The sequence below is a fragment of the Podarcis raffonei genome, chromosome 16 (genome assembly GCF_027172205.1).
Source record: "Podarcis raffonei isolate rPodRaf1 chromosome 16, rPodRaf1.pri, whole genome shotgun sequence".
Lineage (NCBI taxonomy): Eukaryota > Metazoa > Chordata > Lepidosauria > Squamata > Lacertidae > Podarcis > Podarcis raffonei.
Window position 1 is genome coordinate 13,372,358 of NC_070617.1, and position 24,897 is coordinate 13,397,254.

The 24,897-nt window shown below is 46.0% G+C and overlaps 1 protein-coding gene and 1 long non-coding RNA gene across 6 annotated transcripts in view; one reads left to right on the forward strand and one right to left on the reverse strand.

The window, feature by feature from the left end:
• Positions 1–11,187: 11,187 nt before the first annotated feature.
• Positions 11,188–24,897, forward strand: part of IGSF9 (immunoglobulin superfamily member 9) — a 60,575-nt gene continuing 46,865 nt past the window's right edge. Inside the window, exons 1-3 of one of the 5 annotated variants that reach the window (XM_053370225.1) lie at positions 11,188–11,698; positions 18,448–18,828; positions 21,716–21,910. In XM_053370225.1, coding sequence (XP_053226200.1) covers positions 18,771–18,828; positions 21,716–21,910 — 253 coding nt within the window. In that variant the 5' untranslated portion in view covers positions 11,188–11,698; positions 18,448–18,770. Of the gene's footprint in view, positions 11,699–12,033; positions 12,187–18,447; positions 18,829–21,715; positions 21,911–24,897 lie in introns of those variants that run through there. The other 4 variants (XM_053370223.1, XM_053370220.1, XM_053370224.1 and 1 more) reach the window with 4 other exon arrangements.
• Positions 11,280–12,988, reverse strand: LOC128404500 (uncharacterized). The gene is made up of 2 exons (XR_008328114.1): positions 12,517–12,988; positions 11,280–12,251 (listed from the first exon to the last, which is right to left on the reverse strand). It is a non-coding gene; the product is annotated as an uncharacterized LOC128404500 (long non-coding RNA).

Consider the following 24,897-nt stretch of genomic DNA (forward strand, 5'->3'; position numbering starts at 1 on the left):
TTCCCCGGATGGAACTCAACTAAACCAATACGAGTTATACCTGTACAAGGGGAATTCTGTGTACATAAATCATCAGAGGCAGCTGATTCTACCATGATAGGCTCTTCTCATTGCCACTATACTTGGGATTATATTAAGAATAGTCAAACCTGGGCAAACGGTACTACCTATCGAACTCGGAATACCTTGCCCTGTGCACCTCCTTTTATTCATGCATGGAAAATGGTGTGGAACATAACTGTGACAGCAAAAGGCAATCTAACTTACTGCACTGTGAACTCTGTACCCCTTTTGATATTTCGCCTTATGCACTCCACGTACCAAAAACCTCAGACCCGATGGTTGTGGTGGATATGTGGAGAATGGGCATACAAGAAACTCCCTTCCAAATGGAGTGGGACTTGTTTCCTGGGATGGGTATTACCACCAATGTGGATTATGCCCACTAGTTCAGCCAAGCGTACACGAAGAAACGCTGATATTTCTCATATAGCAGGAGGAAGTACCCAAAGTTGGAGCGATACTGATGATTGGCCACCAGAGCGCATTATAGCCTATTATGAACCTGCCTCCTGGAATCCTGATGAGCTCATACAAGGGGCTCGGGATCCTATTTATAATCTAAACAGAATAATTCGATTGCAAGCAGTAGTGGAACTTGTAACCAATGCAACGGCCCAGAGTTTGAGACTTATTGCACAACAGTTGGATGAAAGTAGAGCCGCCATTTTGCAGCTGAAAATGGGAATGGATTATGTACTTGCCAGGCAGGGAGGCCTATGTGGAGTCTTGAACTTGACAGGGAATGCCTGTTGCTTTAACATTTCTGATAATGGTGAGGCAATCCGTGTGTTGGCCACAAAGATGGAGAATATAGCACATGTCCCAGTACAAACATGGGAAGGATGGGATATGGGATGGCTCACCAACTGGTTACCAAATGTCGCAGGACTCAAAGGGATACTATTGTCTTGCTTGTTTTTCTTGACGGTAGTAGTAATGGTTTTGTGTATGGTGCCATGTATCATTTCATGTTTTAGAAGTACAATTAGCAAGATGATTTCAAATGAAACTTTACCTCATATCATGGCCCTATACAGAGCTTTACCTCAGGAATATGATGAAGGTCAAGCTATCAAGGACACTTGGGAAGGTCCTTGAGCTTGAAAGGGGGGAATGAGGCATCTGATCATAGCCTGCATTTAATCAAGGCTTATATTTTGATCAGATTCCTGTATTCTAAAAATGAGCTTAAATTCACAAATGTTTCTTTCGAGGCAGGAAACCAGCAGGCAAGGTCTTTGTCAGAGGCCCCTTTGGTTTATTGCGGTCATAAAACAGGCTAGGAGCAAAAGGTCACACTGACCATACAAATTATAGAATACAATCAAGGTTGCAAAAACACAATTAAATAGTAATAATTATTGTGCCTCCCATTAAACTTGAGCCACATCTTCCTAAGGTTAAAAGGGGAAGAGCTAATACAAACAGCAACTGCACTAGGCGAAACTGCTTTGAATCTTTAGAATTTAGAATTTAGCTTAGCTTTTGCTAAGTTCCCTTTCTTCTAAAAATCTATATATGCTATGTATGAAATATATTGGCTTAAATGTAATTATGCAAAGGATTTAGAAAGTAAGAAATCATAGAATCATAGAAGAGTTGGAATAGACCATGAGGGCCATTGAGGCCAGACCCCTGCCAAGCAAGAAAAACACCATCAGAGCACTCCTGACATATGGTTGTCGAGCCTTTGCTTGGTGACCTCCAAAGAAGGAGATCTTTCATTGATAATGTGTGGGGAGATGAACAAAAAGATCTGTTCAGATAAAATTAGCCACCATCTGTTTTGGAGTGAATAGGGCAATAGGGCAAAAGATGAAATGTTAGTTAAGGCGCCTAGTCTAGGGCAAAAGGTTATTTGGTAATTAAGGTGCCTGGTCGAGGTAAATGTAAGATATATGACTACTTATTTGCCAATTATAAATAGAAGGAAATATAGCTCTTTGTCTCCCATAAAAGGTAATAGGAAATGGGTGTATCTTTTATGATTGGTTCTAGCAAACAGCCAATAGGAATTTTAACCAGGCTGATTGGACAGAGGCAGCCAAAGGAGGAGCAAGGGGGCTGAGCTGAGGGAATATAAGTGCTGGCCATAATGGCAGGAGGCCAGGCCAGAGCTTGGTAACCATATACCACTGTGCCTCTTATTTATTTGTCTGACAAATAAATTATTATTTTAATTTCTCTATTGCTGCGTTGAATATTTCATTCCAGCTAAGTGTTAACCACAAGCAGGGTGCTACACTGCAACCCCAGATTCGGCCATGACTGGACCTAATGGTCAGGGGTCCTTTTACCTTTACCTTTAGGCAAATTCACAGAGAAGGCAGCTATCAATGGCCACAATGACTTGGGGAGGCAGCCCGTGGGGAGGAATAGCTCTGGGCCATTTCTCCTCTTCTTGCTGCTGCTGCTGCTTTCTTCCAGAACATTCTCTCTCAGGTTTTCTGTCCTTTTAAACCCACAGAGACTGGGGGGGGGGGGGAGGCTGGGCTGAAATTTCAGATCCCATTCCAGAAAGCTCATGCTGTGAAGCAAGGAGCTCTTCTCTCGCAGAAAACTTTGTAGAACTCCCTCTGAGATGGTTACGCAACTGCTCCCATGTTTTATAAGAGGTGCACCAGGCTGGCTTTTAACTTGGATTGCCGGGGGGGGGGGGAGAACACATGGGCACGGGAAAGTGATCCCGCGGGAATTTTTAAGACATGCCGCCTGAGCGCTTCATGTTCATTCTCAGCACGATAGCAGGACACAAACAGTCGAGGCCGTAATATGCCCAATGAAGCTGTGAAGCTGGAGCCTCTGTCACTGATTGGCTGAGCTCCTCTTACATCACAGAAGGACAGAGCAGGCCTAAGTGTGTCTGGAGGCTATTGGCCCCACAGCTCTATTCCCAGAGAGGGGTGGTGACACAGAAGGGCCTGGAGCAGGGAGCATTAGCAAATTCAGGGCTTTTTTTCAGCCGAGACTCAGTTCCGGCAGCTCTCAGATGGGCCACCGTTGCCATTATAAGGGGGCAAGTTCATGGTGAGTTCTGCCACCTCTTTTTCTTGAAAAAAATAGCACCGAGCAAACTTGAGAATAACCATGGTAGGAGTAAGAAGAAATAGCAATAGGGAGGGATCTGAGAGCATAAAGAGAAGGAGACGGTGCAGAGGAACATAGAAGGGCCAAAATGATAGCTAAGGGGGACTGTGCTTCTGAGGCTTTTGGAGCCCAGTCCTCCCTCCCCCCAATATTCCAACTTGCCTCTTTCATTAAATTTCAGTTTTTTGCTTTTAAAAGTGTCCAGTCCTTTAAAAAAAATGCAACAGAACAAAAAGGATGCAGGCTGTTTGTATTAGGTTGCTCACTAACTTCATTTTTTTTTTTACTTCATAAAATTTATATACCGCTTTATTGTTAAAAACCTCAGTGCGGTTTGATTTTTTTTTTACTGTATTTGATGTTTTAATTGGTTGGAAGCTGCCCAGAGTGGCTGGGGCAACCCAGTCAGATGGGCGGCATCATATTACTATTATTATTATTATTATTATTATTATTATTATTATTATTATTATTAAACTTGCCCCCATCTTCCGGTATTCCAGCCTTTGAGGACAAATGCACAGAGCTAACTGACAAGACCTAAGCCTTTACCTGTAAATGATTCCTGAACCTATTAAGCTACCTATTATATCTGTTTGCTTCTCCTGCCTCCATAGGCCCACTCAATGAACAATTTCCAGCTATAGACATCTCAGGGGAGGTTGGGAAAACCGGGGTTGACTGGTTCCAAATATCTAGTCAATATGTGGGGCTTTCGAGAACACAGGAAACTGCCTTATACTAAGGCAGACCAGTGGTCCATATAGCTCAGCATTTCCTACTCTGACTGGCAGCAGTGGCTCTCCAGGGTACCAGGCAGGAGTCTTCTCCAGCCCCACCCAGAGATGCCGGGGATTCATTTGAGGACCTTCCTGACGCAAGGGAGATTCTCATGAGATGAAGGAGCAGGTTTCTCTAAAGTTGACAAGCTTTATCTAAAGTTGGGCGCCATTTTGAATCAACATGGCGGACTGGGCCTTCCGCAACTGCCCTGATTTTAACCACTGCTTTCAGAACTGCAATAGTTTTGTTTTGCTGGGCATGAGGCTGATAGTTTTTTAATTAAAAAAATACTTCTTAAACAAGTAAAGAAGAAACTAAATGAATACCAGATAACTGTGGGACTTTCGGGAGGGTTTCTCCAAATGATCTGGCTGGCTTTACAAATGGTTTCAGCAGCAACTGGGAATACCAGCAAGTCTGGAATCAGGTTCCTCTAACCACAGATGGTATCCCAGCGTGGCTTGGCCAAAGTGCTGCTCCACCTGCGCTGCCCCAGGGTCTCAGGCGTTGGGCTTGCTGGCTTGTCAAAGCGATCAACCAGCTGTCATCACTGTACACCTCTCGCTTTCAGTGAGCTAACGCAAACCGACAGGTAACTCTTGCCCACTAAAGAAACCTTCACAGAACTGGAAAGCTTTGCGCTGCCTCCCTTTCCCTTCTCTCCTGCCTCGCCTCGAGGCCCCTGGGGGCCAGTTTTGCAAAAGCAGGCAAGTGACTTTGAGACCTGAGTTCCGATTCTGGAAGCCGTGGGAGCGGAAGACGGCCTTGTGAATTCTGTGCCAACAAAAATAACTGTTGGGGGTCCAGACGGTTGCCCGCTCTACAGATAACGGCGACAGTTGCAGATTTGGGAGCTAAGGTGAAGTTCTGTTCAGCTGTTAAACCCACCTGATGCCCCACAAGCAAATCATTACCTCTCAGCCTGATCCCTTGCAGGGTTGTTGTGCACTTAAGCGGCTTGGAGGAAAGGGAATCTTTGCATGCATAGAGGTTAAATATGAACCAGAGCAAAACTCTGGGGCCCGTTTTGAGTGCTAGGTAGGGTTGTCAACAATGATTCCTACATTACTGGTTCCTGGATCGTACTGGGGCCATAGAAGTCATACTGGGCAAAGCCCGAATGCAATCTCACAGGACAAGGGCAGAGACAGAATGGAAACTTAAGACTCGGGAGAGAAGCAGGGCAGGTATGGGATGAGGGTGGAGCTTGATGACTGAGGGGTGGAGCCAGAAAAGATTTTGGCAGAAGGAAGGTGGAATTGAAGTAGAACTTGATGACTATGGGGCAGAGTCAAAATGGAACAGGATGAAACAGGGTTTGTGTCAGGATTGGAGCCTGATGTGTTATGAGAGCCACCTACGAGGATGAGGTAGGCCATAGGTGGCGCATAATCATTTTTGGAAGTTTTCACACTCCCAAACTACTTATCTGACAAAAACATGGTTTATTTATGTATACAGTGTTTATATACATGCAGAGAAAAAGGTAAAAAAAAATGAGGTTCCAGTGTCATGATTAAAATTCATCTTGTGCTTTAAAACATTTTTTTAGTAAGTTGGCAACCCTAATCAGCAGAAGGACTGGCACCAACTTGTCTATTTGGCAACCTAGTAAGTTAATGTTTACTGGAGACATTTAAGCTTATGATATACCGTAGTCATAGTATAATGCTAAAACTGCCGTGGGTGCCGGCACAAAATGGCTGCCATGGGGAGCAAAAAAGAGAGAGAGAAGAGATGCCAGTATTCTGTACTAGTGAGTCCTGTCACAAACAAACCATATGCAGTGGTACCTCGGGTTACATACGCTTCAGGTTACATACACTTCAGGTTACAGACTCCGCTAATCCAGAAATATTACCTCAGGTTAAGAACTTTGCTTCAGGATGAGAACAGAAATTGTGCTTCGGTGGCGCAGCAGCAACAGGAGGCCCCGTTAGCTAAAGTGGTACCTCAGGTTAAGAACAGTTTCAGGTTAAGAATGGACCTCCGGAACGAATTAAGTACTTAACCCGAGGTACCACTGTATTTACATGCACACACATAAGCTCCATACTGTAATGCATTTATGTTCTTTCTTACTAGCATATGCATTCATGCACACCTTTCCCTAGTCCTGTATATGCATTTCTGTATACATTACTTGCCTGGAGAACTGAGTCGCAAAATCTGGAGAATTGCAAATTTTGAAGGACAGCTGTTTTTCGGTTCACTTATTGTTTCGGGACGTGCCTTTAAATGCAAACTGGATTGAATTTCTTCCCCATCCCTATTTGGGGGCAGAGCCAAGGCAAAAAAAAAAAGCCAGCAGGTTTACGGGCAGAGGAGAGCCTGTCAGAACCCGGCAGACGGTGGCCATCTGATTTGCTATGTTTTCAGAGGCTAATTACCGGCTACCTGCCATTTTGACAGCTCAGGCTTGTAAAAACGCCAGCTCTGAGAGCAACACACAGAAGGACCCAGAGAGAGAGAGATGAGACTTATTGCAAATGGGGCCGCTGTGGGGAGAGGAAGAGAGGCCGGCTCCCCTCCGAACCAGGAGATTCTTCTGCCAAACTGCAAGGGATTGATTGGGGCTGTTGTGGGAGATACATGAAAGCAGCTTAGCTGCAATATTATTTACTCTTAAACTCCTCTTACCTTTAGCCGTGTCCTCAGCAAGCTCACAGCTAAGAGGGTGCCTGGCAGAGGCTGTGTGACGTAGGCTTTTCCGCCCACTGCCAAAAGTTGGAGGGACACTGACTGCCCAGAGCCTGGCCTTGAAACAGGGTCACTGCCTTTATGGACCAAGAAGCCCCCTAGATCTCAGTCCAGTCATGAACCTGAGGGTATAAAAACACAGCGCTTACGCTGAGACCCACTGATTTGAATGGGAACCTACAGCAAAGAAACACTGCAGCCTTGGTCTGATTTTCTTGTTATTTAAATATATATTTTTTTTTATTTAACAAAATCCAGTGTGTTTTTCTGGGGGTGCTTAAGGGTGTGCAGTACTGGCATCTCCCCCCCCCCCAAAAAAAATGTCAAAAGTGCCACTAATTGTAACAACTTCACATTGAGTACTACCACCTTTTTTTCTTTTTTTTTTTAAAAGCACTGACAAAATCTATAAAGCACTGGATCATAAGAAGAGCTCTAAGCGGTTTACAAAAATGCAAAAGGTTAAAATGATCAATAGAAAGCAGTTAAAGACAGGTGTTTAAAAACAGTTAAAAGATTATTAAAATCATCAGAAGCTAGAAAGAGAAGATGGTGTTGATATTTCTGTGCTGCCTGGGTTGCTCCTACGTTTCTGAACAGGCTTGCCTTAACAAAATTGTACTCCAATAAGAGTACGGTGATTGTTCCTGCCTTCTGTCACTAGGCAGGGAGTTCCAAAGTGTAGGTGCTGATCGATTTCTTACAAGTGCAGAAGGGGTATTATGGGGCCTCCGTAACAGCGCCAGTTCTGCCGATCAAAGCTGTCAAGTGGGTACATACGGGGCAAAGCAATCCCACAAGTAAATTGATCCCAGGTTGTGATAGGCTTTATATGCTAATAGTAACTCCTTGAACTTGGCCTGGTAGCAAATTGCAAGCAGTGCAGATCAGGGAGCAGGGACGTTATATGCCTAATGAGCACAGCAGTTCATCCCTGGTAGTTCTTACCTCATAAATCAGTTGCTGAGCCCCTGCCTCCCCACAGCCATCAAAGTCCCGTCTTCTCCAGGGCTCTTCCCAAGCAATCAGAGACTGCGCCTGTGTGAAGCCTGTCACTGCTCTGCCCATTTCAGCCCTCTTCTGGTTCTGGAAGACAGAAGCGAGGGATGCTTGTCATAGCAGGAGGGGAAGACACCCTCCTGACGTATCTCTGCCTCTTGGCCTCCCTCCCCCCTGGCTTCTATTTCTGCCTCTGATTCTGGTCCTCTTTCTGCCAAAGACTCCTCTGTCACTAAGCTCTGTTACCACTTCAGCTTCTGACACCTCTTCCTCTTCTCTCTATAACCACTAATTATTGTCCCACCACCACTCCCCAGGCTCTGAGCCTCTTCCCTTGGTGGCTCCCCAGTTGGTGCCTCCTACCATTCCTCTGTATCCAACTAGTCCCATTACATCCCACTAGTTATGTCTTACCTCCATGACCTGAGGCAGGGTGCCACTTGAATTCCAGTTGCTGGTGAACCCTAGTGGGGTTGTCCCCGTGCCCTGCTTGTGGGCTCCCCAAGAGGCATCTGGTTGGACAGGGGAGGAAACAGGACGCTGGACTAGGACTGGCAGAGCTCGCCTGGGCAGAATGGCTTCTCTGTTCAGCCATGAAGCTCATTGGGTTCCCATAAACCAGTAACATTCTCTCTCTCTCTGGACTCAGCTAGATTGGTAAAGGAAAAGCATTTTAGATGTGTTGTATATGCAATACAACACTGTGACACCAGATGGCACTGTGGAGTCCTGTCTTTCCCTACCGGATTTCCCTGTACTGTATGAGTTTACAACGCGTTTAACTGAATCGCTTATTTGACGTACCTGGATACAGCCTTCCTCTCTCTTTCTGCCAGCCCCTCCTCCCTTGCAGCATTGTTGCTGTCATGAGGACAAAGCTGCTACTCCTTGGAGGAAAGGCAGAGTAATGCTATAGTACAAAAATGTGGCTGAATATACAGCAATATTCATGGTTAAAAGAGAGGTAGACCATCTGCGTTGCATGTAGAATGTCACTGGTTTAATCCCCTGCATCTATCGATGGGACTGGAAAAGGCCCTGTCTGAAATCCTGGAGAGCCACTCCCAGTCTTTGTAGACCAGGGGTTTCCAAACCGTAGTCTGCAGAACACCAGGAGTTTGGGAGTTTCATGGAGCTGGTCCATGGCATGTCTGTGGGTTTGCGGCTGAAGGCAGGAGATGGCATGTGCCTCCTGTTGAATTTTAATTGTATGCTTATTTCTTATTTAATTTCCTATATTGGATTCTATTGTATCACAATTTGAATTCATAGAATCATAGAACTGCAGAGTTGGAAGGGATCCTGGGGGTCATCTAGTCCAACCCCTGCAACGCAGGAACCTTTTGCCCAACGTGGGGCTCAAAGCCACGACCCTGAGATTAAGAGTCTCATGCTTCTGCCACCTGAGCTATCCCTATGCAATTTGAATCCTATACAATAAAATACAGTATATAACAAATAAAAGAAGCCCCAGCACAGCACATTACAATTATTTGCTGAGGATTTTGGTGGATCACTCAGTTATTATTATTTTTGCTTTCTGTTGTAAAACAAAAAGCAAAAAACAATAATAACTGAGTGATCCACCAAAATCCTCAGCAACTTTCAAGTGACCCCACAGGTGTGTAAAAAAAAATAAAGGTTGGGAACCTCTGGTGTTTGATGATATTGAGAGAGATGCACCCTGGGGTCTGATTTGGTAAAATGCAGGTTCCTAGAGCAGCTCCTACTTGTGAAGGCTTAGAGGGGCTGGGTGAATGGAATTTGAGCCTTGTTCCAACGCATTCCTTGGCCGGGAAATATATTTTAAAACTTTGACAAAATAAAGGGGAGGGGGAGGCCTGGATGGATTTGAGCCCAGACAGGTATTTCCAGCTCAGCCGCCGCAGCGAGAGATCAGATGTCTCCTGCGCCCAGACCAGGATTAGATTAAAGGGAACTTCAAACAATATCTCTTGTTTCAGCCCCTCTGAGGTAGTGATTAGAGAGAGGAAAATAATCCCTCCGTCACACACCTGCTGCCTTGCCTGGCTCTGATGTGTGTGCAGTCAGAGTAGTGTGTGCTTTGTGCCCAGGGGGGACATGGAGAATGGAAGGGGAATTTGGGTTTGAGTGGCAATTTAGAAGCCGCAGCGAGAGACTGGGCTCCCCACTGCGGCGTGTTGAGTCACATTTGATCATGCACCTGTGCATCTCAGAGCCTGTCCAAAAAGCATCAGGAAAGTAGAATGTGTCTTGGATTTACTTGGAGGGGCTCCTGCTCTTCTGAACTCACTGGAAATCTTTGTAATGCCCTTTTAGTTGTGCATTCATGATTATTTGTGCTCATGACGTTATCAGGGCAGTTACACTATTTGCATCTGCAAATGTTTCATGGGCGGCATGCTTCTCCATTTCCAGTCAGTGCATGCCTTGCAACTCCCTGCTGAAATCCTGTAATATTTCATACCACAACTGTTCAGGTTTAAGTTTTTATTATGCTGTGCCCCTCCGGACGGTAATAACAGAGAAGCACTGCAGAGCAGCTAATAATGTGGAATGATGAGTGGATAGTCCAGTCGAAATCCGCCACCAATACGCTATTATCGTGTCAATGACAGGTTGCGGAATACACATGAATGCAGAATGAAAAGGACACCTGGAGGGTTTGGGATTGGACTTTGCATAGCCAAAGTTCATTCAGGGAGTTCATTCATTTTAAAACATTTATACACTGCTCAGTAAAAATCTTTAAGTGGTGTTCCAAAAATGAAACATTCGAACTTCTGTTGTCTATGCTCCTGTAGGTAGCTTCTAGGTTAGATGACTGCAATGTGTTATGTTTGAAGGTGAGTTGGTGCAGAATTCGGTGGCCAAGTTGCTGGCAGCCCATTGGTTTTCAGGCCCAATTCAAAGTGCTGGTTTTGACCTATAAAGGCTTAAATGGCTCAGTACCCTAACACCTCATGGTCTGCCTCTCCCCATCTGAAACGACCCCGACCCTGTAATCATCACCTGACGCCAAGCAAAAATATTTCTTTTTCACCAGGTCTTTGGCTCTTAATTACCCGTGGATAGAATGTTTTAATCCTGCCTTTCAAAAATAGGATTTTATTCGTTTTTCCTTTTCAATGTATGTGTTTCTTTGTTTGGGTGTCATGTTGAGTTACCTTGGTTAAAAAGCAACCACTAAATGTAATAAATATATAATAAAACAGAATGGAGAGACAACATAAAAACCAGTAAAACAGCATAATCAAAATAGATTTAGAAAGACAGGTGGGGCCCCTTTGGCTCTGAGGGTGGGGGGGCAATCATTTGTAAAATGGGGAGGGAAGAGAGATCACCATCCTTTGCAACCTTCTCATCAGCCCATTCCACTAGGAGGCACTCCGCATCAATAGAGGAGCCCTTGGCCCACGGGGGATGAACTACATCTCCCACAAGCCTTTGCAAACGAAACGGACATAGATGGCTATAAATCCACACATAGCCTTGCCCGCCCCCTCTTTTAAAAGCTCTCAAGTCCTGCCTTTCCGCTTTTCTGATTAGTGAGTTTGGAAGGCGCAAGAGGCGTTTCTGGGCGCGGGATTGGCTGTTCCTGTGGCAACAAAGCGGCTTGGGGAAGGGAGGGGGCCAGGGGACCCGCCCCTCCATTGTGCTGCGAGTTTTTCTTGCCAAAAGCTTGGCTCGGGGAGTTAAAGAGAAGCGAGTTGAGATCGGAGCGCTTATATATCAGCGCAGGCGGGCTGTGCGCGCGCGCCTTCTTTATTTTGCGCTTGAGGGGAATCCGGTGTCTTGCAAGGCGGGTGGAGGGATGCGAGAACACTGAAAGGGGGAAATACTTAAAATTTTGATCGCAGAGAAAAGAGGGTATTCCGAAAATTAAAGGGGCGCGCGCACATCCCCTCTCCAAGCGCCGATCCTGCGCGCAATGTTTGCGCCCAAGCGGTGAGAGCTGCCTGGGAGCGCCGCGGCTTGCTGGCTGGGGACTTGTTGATGGAGCCGGCTGCCGGAGCTCAGAGGCTGGCCGGGACGGAAAAGCCCTTCCTGGGAGGGGGCACAGCAAAGCGGCGCCAGTGCGCAGGTAAAAAAAACAAACCCTCTGTGCGTCGGAGACATGAGGGCGATGGGGTCCCTCGCCTTGAGCCTGGATCTAATAATAATGCGTGCGCTTTTCCCCTAGTCTCGAGAGGCTGCGCAATTGGTAGGAGCTGAAGCTTTTGTGGCGAATGAGCCCCCAACTGTTCAGGAGAGAGTTTGGGGGTTTGGTGGGTCGGCGATCCTCCTCTTGCTTCCCCCTCCCAACTCCAGCGGGGCCGGGCAGGGGGCTGGGGAGGCGCATCCGGGAGAGCCAGGACGCCTGGGTTGTCTCCCCAGAGGGAGGGGAGTCTGGAACAGCAGTTGGGACCTGCACCTCTGCCGCCGCCGCGCGCATAGGGGGAGAGGTCTGCCCATCCACAGAATCGCGGTTTTCCATGTCCAGCTTTGAAGCGAGAGGGAAGAGAAGTCTAGTGGTTTGCGGTGGAGAGTCGGGAACAGCCTCTGCTCAGAGGAGACGCTTGTCGCTAGGAAGTAAGAGCCTCCGCTTCCATCTCCGGGAGAAGAACTGGGTGGTCTTGGAGAGCCGAGAGTCTGTTCTAGAGCAAGGGGGAGGAATCCGTTTCAGCCCAAGGGCCACATTCCCTTCGAGACACTCTTCCCTGGGCCACATGCATGTGATCGGCCTCCAAGTGGGCAGGAACAGTGAATGCACGGTCTCCTTTTGTGCAGAGGGTTTGGAGTTCAGGGGCAAATTCCACCCAGGTGGAAACAGCAGGACCAGGATGAGATGTTGCCCTGGGAGAGTCTCAAGGGCCAGACTGGTCTGGAGGGACATATTTGGCCCCTGGGTTTGATACTCACCATCTGTGGCCTAGAAGGATTCTCAGGGTGCCTGGGTTCCCCTCCCAGCTCGAAGAGGTGGGGGCTGAGCAGGCAGGACTCCTGGGTTTTTCACACTCAGGTACAAGGCAGTGTAGCAGTATTGTGTCTTTCAGCTGGAAACTCCTGGGGTGGGGAATAAAGTGTGTAGAGCCAAATATGGAGGTTTTCCAACTTATGAGACTGTGACCGACTGCAGGTTCCAGGCTTCAACATAAAGACGGTTCGTTTCAACAACACCCCCTCCCCTTTGTTTAAAACATCCAGCCTGGTGGACAGTTTTTGGAGTGCTTTGAAAGCTTTGGAAGTGAATCCGAAAGGTGGCGCCTGGCTGTGGATTCAAATTAATACAAAATATCCCAAGGCGCTTTATTGCGTTTACACTGGATCATCGTGAGCATACATCCCAGATGCAGCACTGGCTGTTTGTTCCAGCGCTTCCCCCAGAAATTTATTGGGGGTGGAAATGGAGGCCGATCTCCCTTTGCGATTGGGGGCTCAGGCTGGAGGAAGGCTGTTCAAACAATTCAGCAAGAGAGGGGCATCTGGCAAATGGGAGCTTGGCCCACATAATATCGATACCGATTATCATCAGTAATAACTATTTTAGCACTTTTCCTCATGCAAAAGCACAGTATCCTTCCTCTCCCCGTCTGTTTTCCTTATGGAGCTGACAGGAGTTCTTATTTTACTTTAAAAAGTGGAAATCTATTCATTAGAAAGCAGCAAGACTGCCGGTGTGTTTGGTCGCTTGGCAGTGGTGCCCAGAGGAAGCAGAGCATGGTGGTGATATTTTGTATAGAGGGATCTTCCAAAGTGGAGATGTGATGGGTTGGATTTTCTCACCTGGAATTGGGGCGCAATCTGTAGGAGATTTTGCTACTCTTGGTTTGCTATTCTCATAAATAACTGGAGCCAGAAACATTTCCCTAGAAGACAGAGTAACTGAGCCACTCTAATTTTGTCATAAGTGTACTAGCCGGCTCCTCTCTTTCCAGAAAATTGCTTCTTCCTCTAATTCCCCTGCTTTTAAATGTAGGTTCACCATTTGTCAGAACAGAATCCTGAACTAGATGGGCCTTTTGGCCTGATCCAGCCACCATGCATAAAAGCTTTCTGAGATTGCCTTTCCATGCATCTCTGTCCAGTCCTGATTATTTGCTGGAGGAGGGGGGAAATTGCACTGTGTTCCTTTTTGTGTTCATTTAAAACATTTGTACCCCAGCTTCCCTTAAAGTCAAAGTAGCTAACGAAACAATATAAAATGCACTCCAACAAAAATCAGCCGAAAGCTCTGGAGCGGGCGAGTGGCTTTCAGCACACCAGGCTGGGGAACTGCAGCTCTTTCTAATAGCGAACTCTGTGGTGGGCGGCAGGATAGTAACCAAAGCAGTGTCACCAAGAAACAAGATGGAGGAACAGCAGGATAAGGGAGAAACTAGGGTTGCCATATTTCAAAGAGAAAAGTTGTTGAACTCTTCTTTTCTTGCCAAAGTTTTTGGGCAAGATGAAAATATGCCATTTTTGAAAGAAAGAAAAAACCTGCAAAAAGGGCACTGCCAACACGGGCTGCCATACGCTCAGATTTCCCCTGACATTTTCCCGATTTCCGCCCAGATATGTCCAGGAATATCCGGACGTAAGGCAGCCCTAGGAGAAACAAAAATTTTGTAGACCAACAATGACAACAAAATCAGGGTGTGGAGAATTAGGGGTAGAACTCCTCCCCCCCAACCAGTCCAGTCTTTGTGGGAGTGGTTGTTATGGCTGCATGGTTAGGTTACTTAATTAATTGGCTTTAAAAAAATTGATCAGCTGTAATAATGCCCTCAGTTAGTTGGACAGCCAATTATTATTTTTGCATGCTGGTGTGGTTGGAGTGACAGTCAAGGATGAGAATAGCTTGTCGTCAGCTATCCGCTAAGGCAGAAATCATACTCAACTTTGGCCAAATGGCTGCAGAAACTTCACCACACACAGTGAAGTCTATCTTTAATATTATCCTGAATGTCTGGAGAGGCATTGGCCTGTCAAGTAGTTAAGAGTCTCTAAGGGAGACCTAAGTTCTGATCCTCCAATTGGCCAAGAAGCTTATGTGGTGACCCTGAGCTATTCACTTTGTCCCAGCTTGTCCTACCCTACAGGGGTATTGTGAAGATGAAGTGTGGTGCCTTGAACTCTGCTGCTTGAGTCTTGCTTGAAGGTTTCCCACAGGCATCTAGGTGACCACTGTAAGAACAAAATGCTGGACTAGATGAGCCATTGGCCTGATCCAGCAGGCTCTTCTCATATTCATTGGAGGAAATGTTAAATATTTTTAAAAGAAATATACTTACTAAAACTGCAGACAGCAGGAACCATCTTAGAAGACGTATTCTTTCCTGTTTGAGAGCAAGAATACCAAATGCCTCTTTGAAGACCTGCTGCAACATAGGTGCACATTGTTTTTAGAAAATGTATGCCTCCCCCAACCCAAGATGGATTTTTCTCGTATAAAAGTGTGTGCAGGTTCAGTAAATTGATAGACTCGAAAGTTAAATTGCACAAACAGTAACCTTGCATGTCTGCTGTGGTGCAGTCATGTACAGGCTCTTGCCTCGAGGTGCTTACAGTCTAAACTTCATCAGTGTGGTGAGAAGGAATGTGCAGGAGAAAAGAAGAATTCTGCAACCTGTGTAAATCATGAAAATTGGCACGCATCCCATTAGTTCGCATAAATTCATTTCTGCTTCAGTAATCATGGGGAACGGCAGTGAGCTACAGGCACAGAAGTGCCAACCCTGGTCATTGATCGTCTGGTTAGAAAGCGAGAAACAAAACAAACTGATGCCTAGATAATTTTATGTGTGTATATTTCACACGGCCTCTTTTAAAGACCACAAAGGCAGTGCCCTTGTATCCTGGTGCCCTGCTTTAGGCAGAGTAGAAAGACTCCTACTTGAGAATTTACAATGTATTGCCCACATACTTTGAAGCCAATTTTCATTTCAGCCCATGAGGACTAGAAACTTGTTCATTTTAAAGAGAGTCGGGTAAGGTGCACTAAGATTTGCAGGATGCTGAACTGGGTGGAATCATGTTGTAAACTCTTCCAAAGGTGAATATAGACACACTTGATGAGGAAATGTAACCTTTCTGGGATGCTAGGATAAAGACCCTGGCCCCCTAATATTGAGCAAGGATTGGCAAGCTGAGTGTTGGGTGTGGGTTAAAGGGAAGAGGAGCTGAGCTTTGCTATACAACACCTGTTCTGCCTGCGGAACTGTAGTCCACAGTAGTAGCAAGGGACCATGCTGCCTGTGTACCAGCTGAATGCCAGGGGCATAATTTTGGTTTGTCTGTATTTAATAATGCGTGTTAATATTCCACTTTTCCAGTTCAATTCCTCTATGATGGGTGTTCAGTCAGTGTCTGAAATTTGCCAGGTGCATTTTGCACCTGACTATCGGCCACTTGCGACCAAGTGAAGGTGTCCAGGTGCCAGGTTGGCACCGGGCGTCTCCGCCATCTCACGGTGCATGCCTGGGGATCCTTGGATCTTGACTTTTTTCACACACATACCCCATCCTGTAGAATTCTATCTGTTATATTTTATTTGCACAATCAGGATGAATTTCAGGAACCAAAGATTCATATTGAAAAATAGGACTTTTGAGCCGCCTGGCCAAAAAAACAGGCAACTGGGCATTCCATTTTGGCGAATAAAACCCTGGTTTAAGGAGCCATTTGGCGCCTAGCTTATATATCTGAGTTTCCAACACAGTGTGCAGCCATTAACACAGTTCACACGAAAATGACAGGGCATGGTGCATGGCCAGTGAGGGGTGTGGCCTGGGGGCCCCAAGGGCCGAGCAGAGAAGCCTGGAGGGCCACATTTGGCTTTTGAGGTTCCTCTACCTTGATATAGGAAAAGGCACCTCTGTTTTGTCCTCACAACATGAGGGAAGCCATGGCTGTTAAAGTGATATAATAGAGCTTTAAACGTGTTGGTGTGAATGCGGCCTAGTTTTCTGGAACTGTCCCAGCCATGGCATTCTTAAACCCAACCACCAACAAAAATAAACTGATCTCCAAGACACTTTGTGCAGCAAAATAAATATCTTTTTTTGGGGGGGGGGAGGAATTCTGCCTCCTTTGTGAGCTGGCATTTGTACACTTCCAGGGCCCCATTCTCCAAATTTAACCTGAATTGGCCTGCATGCCTTCAGTTTCGAGCCAATGCTTTTTAAAATAAAAATCAAATCGCAGCCTTCCCCAGAGCCCATCCATCAGCGAGTTTTGCACAGATCGTATCAGAAAGCGCGAAGTGGGCCAAACAACTCTTGAGCCTGTGTGAGTCGGAGTCTGCCTGGAGTTACTTGCTGGCCAAGACGTGTGTGTTTTTAATTTAGAAGAGTTGCGAAGATTTGAAACGACAAGAGGAGGAGAGAGAATATTAGGGAGAGGTGGGAATGAAAGGGACGCCCATTATCCCCCCCCCCCTTTTTCCCAGGGTGTTTTAAACACAGAAATAGATATGGGTGGGCTTTGGGCAGAATCTATAAAATTCTGTCTGCTGGGAAGGTGGAAAGCGGAGGTTCCTTATGAGCAAGGTTGGGGAAGGCGAATTACCTCTAGACCTCACTTCCCCCCCCCCCAAAGGCAGAAGAGAGAGATGAGGCTAAGGAGATGGAGAGAGGAAAGGTAATGAGGGCTGAGGAAGGGAAGGAGGTAGAATAGGAGATTTTTGCAGAGTTGAATCTGTCAGTCCATCAGCTTTCTTGCTTCTGTAAAAGGGAACAGGAAACTCTTTCTATGCCCAAGGACCATGTTACCTTCTGGGCAACCTTCAAAAGTCCCTGTGACTGGTGAGCAGGGAAATTACCTGTGAATTTTACCTTTGCACACAGTAGGCTAGTTTCTATACACAGTGACACACCCTTCTGTATCCCCCTTTACAATCTAAGCTATTTCAAGGGCTCGGGGAACGAGAGTCATTCATTTCTTAAAATAATAATTATTATTATTAAATTTTCTGTTTTACAATTTCAAATGCTCATATTGCATCCTTAAGATATCATTGCCTTCCCTTCTCTTTCCATGATTCATTTTACAGATCTTAAATCCCTGCATATTTTGCAAAAACTATGCCAGTCAGTATTCCATTATTGCATCCATCCAAACCTATTTACACTGTCAAATTTATCTTAATGCTGCCAGCGTTTTCAGCTGTACACAATTATTTATCATATATTCAATAAATGTTTTCCAGCCTTCTTTAACATTCTATACGTTAAGTCTGCAACTTGTGCATATTCTGTCAGCTTAAGTTGCCATTCTTCTTTGGTTGGGACATTGCTTGTTTTCCATTTTGGGGCTAACAGAACACGGGCCGCAGTAGAGACAGGCTTGTTCTCTGTTGCTGGTATTGGAGCCCATGAACTGGAATTACAGAAGAGTAGATTTCGGTTAGGTATAATGTCTGGTCCGTAAGAGCAGATTCACAAGAACGAGCAAGAACAAGATTGAGGAGCCTGTGGCCCTCCAGATGTGGTTGGGAGACCCTCATTTTTTGATTTCCAGGTATCTCTTGAAGACATTTATTATTTTCATGTTTCTTCCACTCCTTATTTTAATCCCCACAGCGACCCTGTGAGGTAGGTTAGGCTGAGAGACCATGACTGGCCCAAGGTGAGTTTCATGGCCGAGTGGGGATTTGATTGAATAAAATGAAACCCCTTTTATTTTATTTTTTATCAGCCAGTCACAACTTTTTGTACCACTTTGTGGCATTTTGTATGCTATTGTATGTATCAATGTGCGCCGCAGTACTGTATTGCATGAATACTTCAGCTAAATAACCTTTTATTATGTACGGATAAACAAAGATAAATCTGAATTAATTTCCCCTTTCTGGATCTTTTGCTCCCATAGGGTTTGGTCTATGCTGAGGTGCAGAGTTCGACAGAAAGCTCTGAAGTCTTGAGACTTCCCCGCCAGCTCGCTAGAGTGGCAGAAACCGGTGCTGCTCCAAAGGGCTTTGTGGGGATGAGAAACGGCATACGGGCTGCAAGGCTCCATCACCAGGTTCCCCAGGGATCATCCGATGGTGTCTCCTGAGCTGCAAGGGGCAGCCTGACCCTCTGTTCTCCCACCTCCTTCCTCAAACGTGCAGCTGGTCAGCTTGCCAGCTCGTTGTTTCGGCAAGTGGGCGGTTTTGGCGGTGCTGCAAGGTGTCTGGTGGGGGCAGCTGTGCTATGAATTGGCGTTTATGGATTGTCCGCCTTGCCCTGGTCTGCAGCAGCTTCGCTGAAGGTGGGCAAAGGTTTCTCATTGGTCTCTCTTTTGGAGGACGATGCTGGCAGTGCACTTAGTCTTTCCAATAGGCTGACCCTGGGGAAATGTCATTTGGGGGGCTGCAGCTGGTGGTGGGCGGAGCCAAAACCCAAAGTGGGTGGACTTGGTGACTGAAGACTGTGTAGCCCAGAGGTGGAGCACCTCTGGCTCACGGCCCCTCTAGGTCTCTCTGTCTGGCGCTTGGAAATCTCCAGGCTGCGTTTATCCCCTAGGCCTGAGGTTCCCCATTCCTTAAATAAATCTTTTGGGGGTTTGTTTTGGGTTTTTTGTTTATTTCCTTGGAGACCACGAAAAATACATTATGAAAACTTATGTTCCCTTACTTGCACCACAACTTACAACAGTATAAAGTATATAAAACACATTCTTACTAAGTGAGGTGCAAGTTAATATAGCCCTGTGGAACTGGTCTTTGTAAGCCTAGGGACTAGAAACTTGGCTTTCATTATTTGTTTTATTCTGCTATGGAATCATTGCACACAGACATCTTTGAATCATCCATTGTTTGCTTATAATGGGAACTTTAGGAGCCGAAAGAATTGGCAACCAGGCTGCATTTGTCAGTAGAAGGAGTCTACGAATGTATCTTTCTTGCAGACTCAAGTCTACATAGCCAGCCAAGTGTGTGGCACTCCTGTTTTCCCTGGGATTTCTGCAACTTAACTTTCCGCCTGTTGATTTCCCTCTGCTCAATTAAGAAGCTGCCTTTTTGCTTCCGGATGCCTTTCCGTGCGGCAGTAATTCACAAATTAGTGTGGCCAACTTGCTTCTCAGCCCCGTGATAGGTTGGCTTTTAGCAGGTGAAGCTTTGCTGCATTTGCGTGCTGAGAAAAAACACTGTATTTCTGCCTGTCCTGCTGCTGTTTGGAAAGGCACAGGAACACTATTAGGGAGGGGGAAATGGCACTTTTGATCTGGGGTGTGGATCAAGAGTGCCACTTTTTTGGCAACAGAGCATGTTGAGTGAGTGAGGACAAGCGCAAAGAGCATAGCATTAGGGGCTGCAGATGGAGCCCATCATGCAGAAAATCCAGCTCTTCCTGCAAGTTGAAGGGACCAGAAAGACCACAACATCCCTGCTTAGTGGAACTGTGACCAGTTTATACAGTGGTACCTCAGGTTACATACACTTCAGGTTACATACGCTTCAGGTTACCGATTCCGCTAAACCAGAAATAGTGCTTCAGGTTAAGAACTTTGCTTCAGGATGAGAACAGAAATTGTGCTCTGGTGGCGCAGCAGCAGCTGGAGGCCCCATTAGCTAAAGTGGTGCTTCAGGTTAAGAACAGTTTCAGGTTAAGTACGGACCTCCGGAACGAATTAAGTACTTAACCCGAGGTACCACTGTATAAGCCTTGACCAAAGATGTCACCAATGAAGGCAGGGTTGCAGATGTAGCACAGTCCAAACAAGCCAAGTTCAAGTGTGGAGAATCAGTCTTGGTCCCACCGTGAGCCAGATCCAAAAACCAGGCAGAAGTCCAACCTTAGTCTCAGGCAAATTATAGCACAAAAAATTGGAATCCAGAGCAGAGAGCCAGAGACTTTTCTTGTTCACAGCAACTAGATGACTCGAGGGAGGTCTTAAACCACAGAATTGTAGAATTTGAAGGAACCTAATCCAACCTCTGCAGTGCAGGAGTCTCAACTAAAGCATCCATGACAGATGGCCATCCAACCTCTGCTTAAAAAGTTCCAAGGAAGGAGAGTCCACAACCTACCAAGGGAGTTGGTTCCACAGTCGAACAGCTCTTCCTGTCAGAAAGTTTCTCCTGATGCTTAGTCAGAATCTCCTTTTTTGTCATTTGAATCCATTGGATCAAGTCCTACCCTTCAGAGTAAGAGAAAACAAGTGTTCTCCATCTTCCATGTTACAGCCCTTTAGTTATTTGATGATAGCTGTTATATCGTCTCTCAGTCTCTCCCTCAACTGTTCCTCGTAAGGCTTGGTTTCCATATTCTTGCCTCCTAAACCATACTAGCTGCTAGCTGTGATGGAGTAGTGGGGATTGCTTACTCACAGATAAGCCTCTTACTCACAAGTAGACCAATGACTGTCAGTCTGTGGGTGCATAGTGTGCTGTCACACTTTGGCCTGGACTCAGACCTGTTGCTCTTGAGGACTGGGGGGGGGGGCTGCCCCATCTCTTCCTCCTTCTCATGACAGTTCCAGGTATCAAGCCAGAGAGCCCCTCAAGGGGATCTTCAGCATTGGATTCAGGCCTGTTGCTTGAGGTCCTTGGCCTTTGGGGTGTCTGGTACCAGGTCAGGGCCAGGCAGGACAATATTCTCTCAAAACTACACAATGCGTGAGAGGCTGTTTGGTGTTCTTGTTCAGTTCTTTTTCACGCTGTTTCAGCCTCACCTGCACTGAACATGTAAACTTTTAATTGAATACTAGAATTGGACTCCCGGCCCCATCCGAACAGAGGAAAGGTGCAAAGAGCTTCTCTTTAACCAAGTGCGGTGTTGGCTTATATAGGTGATTTCTCCCCTATTGGGGAGGCAGAGGGATCCTGAGTGTCATTGTGTGTTCCTGCCTCTCTTTTTTCCTTTTCAATGTGGCAGCCATTTTGTGTGTGCGAAACCCCTTATGGCAGCCATTTTGTGACAGCAGTTACTCAAAAGTCCAGGTGTGCCTACGGGCCCCCCAAGGGATGCCGGCCTCTGGACTAGAACTTATAAAACTTTTGGAAGCCTTTTTGTTCAAGGCTGCACAGAAAACCTTTGTTTGCCTTTTTTGTAAACCACTTTGAGGGTTCCCCCCCCTACAATCAAGTGGTATATAAATTCCATGGAATAAATAGAAAAAATAAAATAAAATGTGCTTCTGACTTTACCACCAGCAGGTACCCGTGAAGCAGAGCCCCGTGCTGTGATTGGCCGGACGGGAGAGAGCGCCATTTTGGGCTGCGACCTACTGAAGCCAGACGAAGCGACTCCTCCCCTCTATGTCATTGAGTGGGTGCGTTTTGGCTTCCTCCTCCCCATCTTTATCAAATTCGGCCTCTATTCCCCACGTGTGGATCCAGAGTACGTAGGTGAGTTGGTTTCGCTGCCTACCCTTCCTTTTATTATTATTGACTATTAACTTTATACGCCACTTACATGACAAAATGGCTTCTAAGGGTGTTCTCAAGTGAAAAAAATCAATTATACAATCCATACATTAATTGAAATATGAATTTATTTATTTATTGCATTTTTCTGCCAAGGTGCCCAAGATAAGTTTACAAGTTTAAAATACTAAAAGAAATCATATGGAATGTAACAATGTGTATTCTTTAATATACATTAAAATAATTCCCACAAAGCATTGAAAACACCTGCAATGAAAATATGCAATAAAAAAGCCAGATTAAAAGCGTAACAATTAAAACAGTTAAAAACAATTACATCTGGAGCTTCAAGTTCAGAGGAATGCTTGCCTAAACAGGTGGGTCTCCAAGGGTTGGCAGCATGCCAGCACTACTGATGGGGCCTCTCGTCTTTCAGTAGGGTGGGCATTCCACAGCACTGGTACCACCAGTTTAAAAGCTTGCTTCCATATTATCAGAATCTGATAATAACCGGGCCATGGCAGAACTAACTAGGTTCTGTTTCCTCCTCCTCCTCTCCAAAAAAGGAATAAAGTAGGGATGCAGAACTTCTGGTTCTCCAGATGTTGCTGAACTACAGCTCCCATCATCCCTGATCTCTGCCCATGCTGGCTGTGGCTGATGGGAGTTGAAGTCCAACAACATTTGGAGGGCCACAGGCTCCCTACTGTACTGGACTTTTTAAAAAAAGCATTTTTATTTATTAATTTATGACTCTGTTTTCACATACGTCAGGGTGATTTTACAGAGCAAGTTTGTCCTGAAGAGCTTTAGTAGGGTTTTATATTTTGATTGATAGAAGAAGCCAAAGGGGAACAGAAGGAGGCAGGACCAGTCAGGGGATAGGGACCAGGACCTCAAATCTAGACGCTTGTTGGTTTTTGGGCATTTGATGAGTTTCTCATCTTGTTTTTGTGCACATCAAACCAAATTGTGACACACACACTCAGCCAGAGCTGCAAACTTGAACAAATAAGAAATGTGATCTGGTTAAAACAAAACAAAACAACCCATACATTTTTGTTAACTAGTAAAAGATTTTGTCATATGCTTAATAAAAAGGTAAAGGACCCCTGGATGGTTAAGTCCAGTCAAAGGCGACTATGGGGTGCGGCACTTATCTCGCTTCAGGCCGAGGGAGCCGGCGTTTGTCCGCAATGCTCACACTCCCATTGGTCCAGGTGGGAGTTACCTGTAAGAAAACGAGGACATAAGGAGAGGCTGGCCAGTGGCTCACCTAATCCAGCATCCTGATCTCCCAATGGCCAGCTTAGAGGCCTTTGGGGAAACCAAAAGCAGGAACTGCTGAATGCAGCAGCCACTCTCCCAACCTGTTGTTTCCAGCATGGAGGGAGGACAAGCCATTGTAGCCAGTAGCCATTCCTCTCCCCCCCCCCCAGACTGTTGTTTAATCCTGCTTTAAAGCCGTCCAGGTTGGTGGCCATCACAGCCTCCACTGGAAGCAAAAACCTGTAGTTTTACTTTGTGCCGTGTGAAGAAGTTCTGTCTTTTGCCTGTCCTGGAATCTTGCAACATTCAGCTTCATTGGATGTTCCCTGAGTTCCAGTGTTAGAGGAAAGTTTTCACCCTTTCTTTCCTATCAACTTCTTCCGCACCATGCATAATTCTGTGGTGTGGAGCTAGTATGCGTCTAACGCAAGGTACTCAGGAGGGACGCTTGGCTGGCCACGCAGAGTGACAGGTGGGGTTCCCTTGTCATGAGTTACCCACCCTACACTGTCTGATTTGATCAGAGACAGCGTGCAGATCCAACCAGCCCCCATCACCCTGGGCTGCAGAGAGGTCTGCGCTACTGAGCCTGCAGTGGGGCGGGCGGGCGGGGATGCTGGCTCCCCAAGGGAAAGGGGCTTTGCATGCATCAATGAGTGCCTGCTGAAGCAAGGCAGGAAATGCCCCAAGCACAGTCTGCCCACCACCCACCCCTTTATTGACGGGCTGGTGGTGGTGGTGGTGAGTTGGGGGGTGAGGAGATGAAGGGCTGGGCACGCTTTTGCTTCGCACCCCCTGGGCTCAGGAGCAGGCACCGCTTCAATCCCTGTGTGCGAGAGAGAGAGAGAAACCAGGAAGAGCTATTCGTATTGAAAATGCTTGCAATTTCTGTGATTTGTTTCAGTGCATTTGCTTGGGTCTTTTGGGGTAAGGCATTGGCCTGGACAAATGGTTTTGGGGGGCCATTAGGTGTTTGTTCTGGAGTATATACTGGCTGAGGGACAAACTAGGCATGATGAGGCATTTAAAGATACAGAATTGCCCCTGTGTGTACGTTTGTGTGTGTGTGTGAGGGGGGGGGAGAAAGAAAGAAAGAAAGAAAGAAAGAAAGAAAGAAAGAAAGAGAAAGAAAGAAAGAAAGTTGCTGGACTACAAGTCCCATCATCTCCTGACCACTGGCTAGGGCTTATGGGAGTTGGGATGCCTTGCAAAAAAAACAAAAAACAACTCAATACCTTTGGGAATTTTCTAAATAAAAAGTCAACAATTTGTTTGAAATATGGCAACCCTAGAGTGAGGGGCCTAGCAGGCCATGGAGTCTTGCAGAACAGATATAACGTAACTACAGGTAGCCTAATGTGTTTATAATCATTTAATTGTATTACAACTTACTGAGCTGTACTACTTAACTGTACAATAATGCTGGAAATATTTTCATTGCATCTGCAAGTAAGAGGCTTACTTTTTAATAGAAAACAAGAATATTCAGGGAAGGAGCCTGGACTATCCTGAAGGGGGCCAGATGGGAAGGAATTGTATTTCATCTATCACAGCATTCCCCAACCTGGTGCCCTTTTGAGCTACAACTCCCATAAGCCCTGACCTGTTGTAATCCAAAACTTCTGGAGGGCACCAGGTTCGGAAAGGTTACCTGTCACTTTCTCTCACATATAAAGAGCAGCCCAAGAATTAAGGCTGGT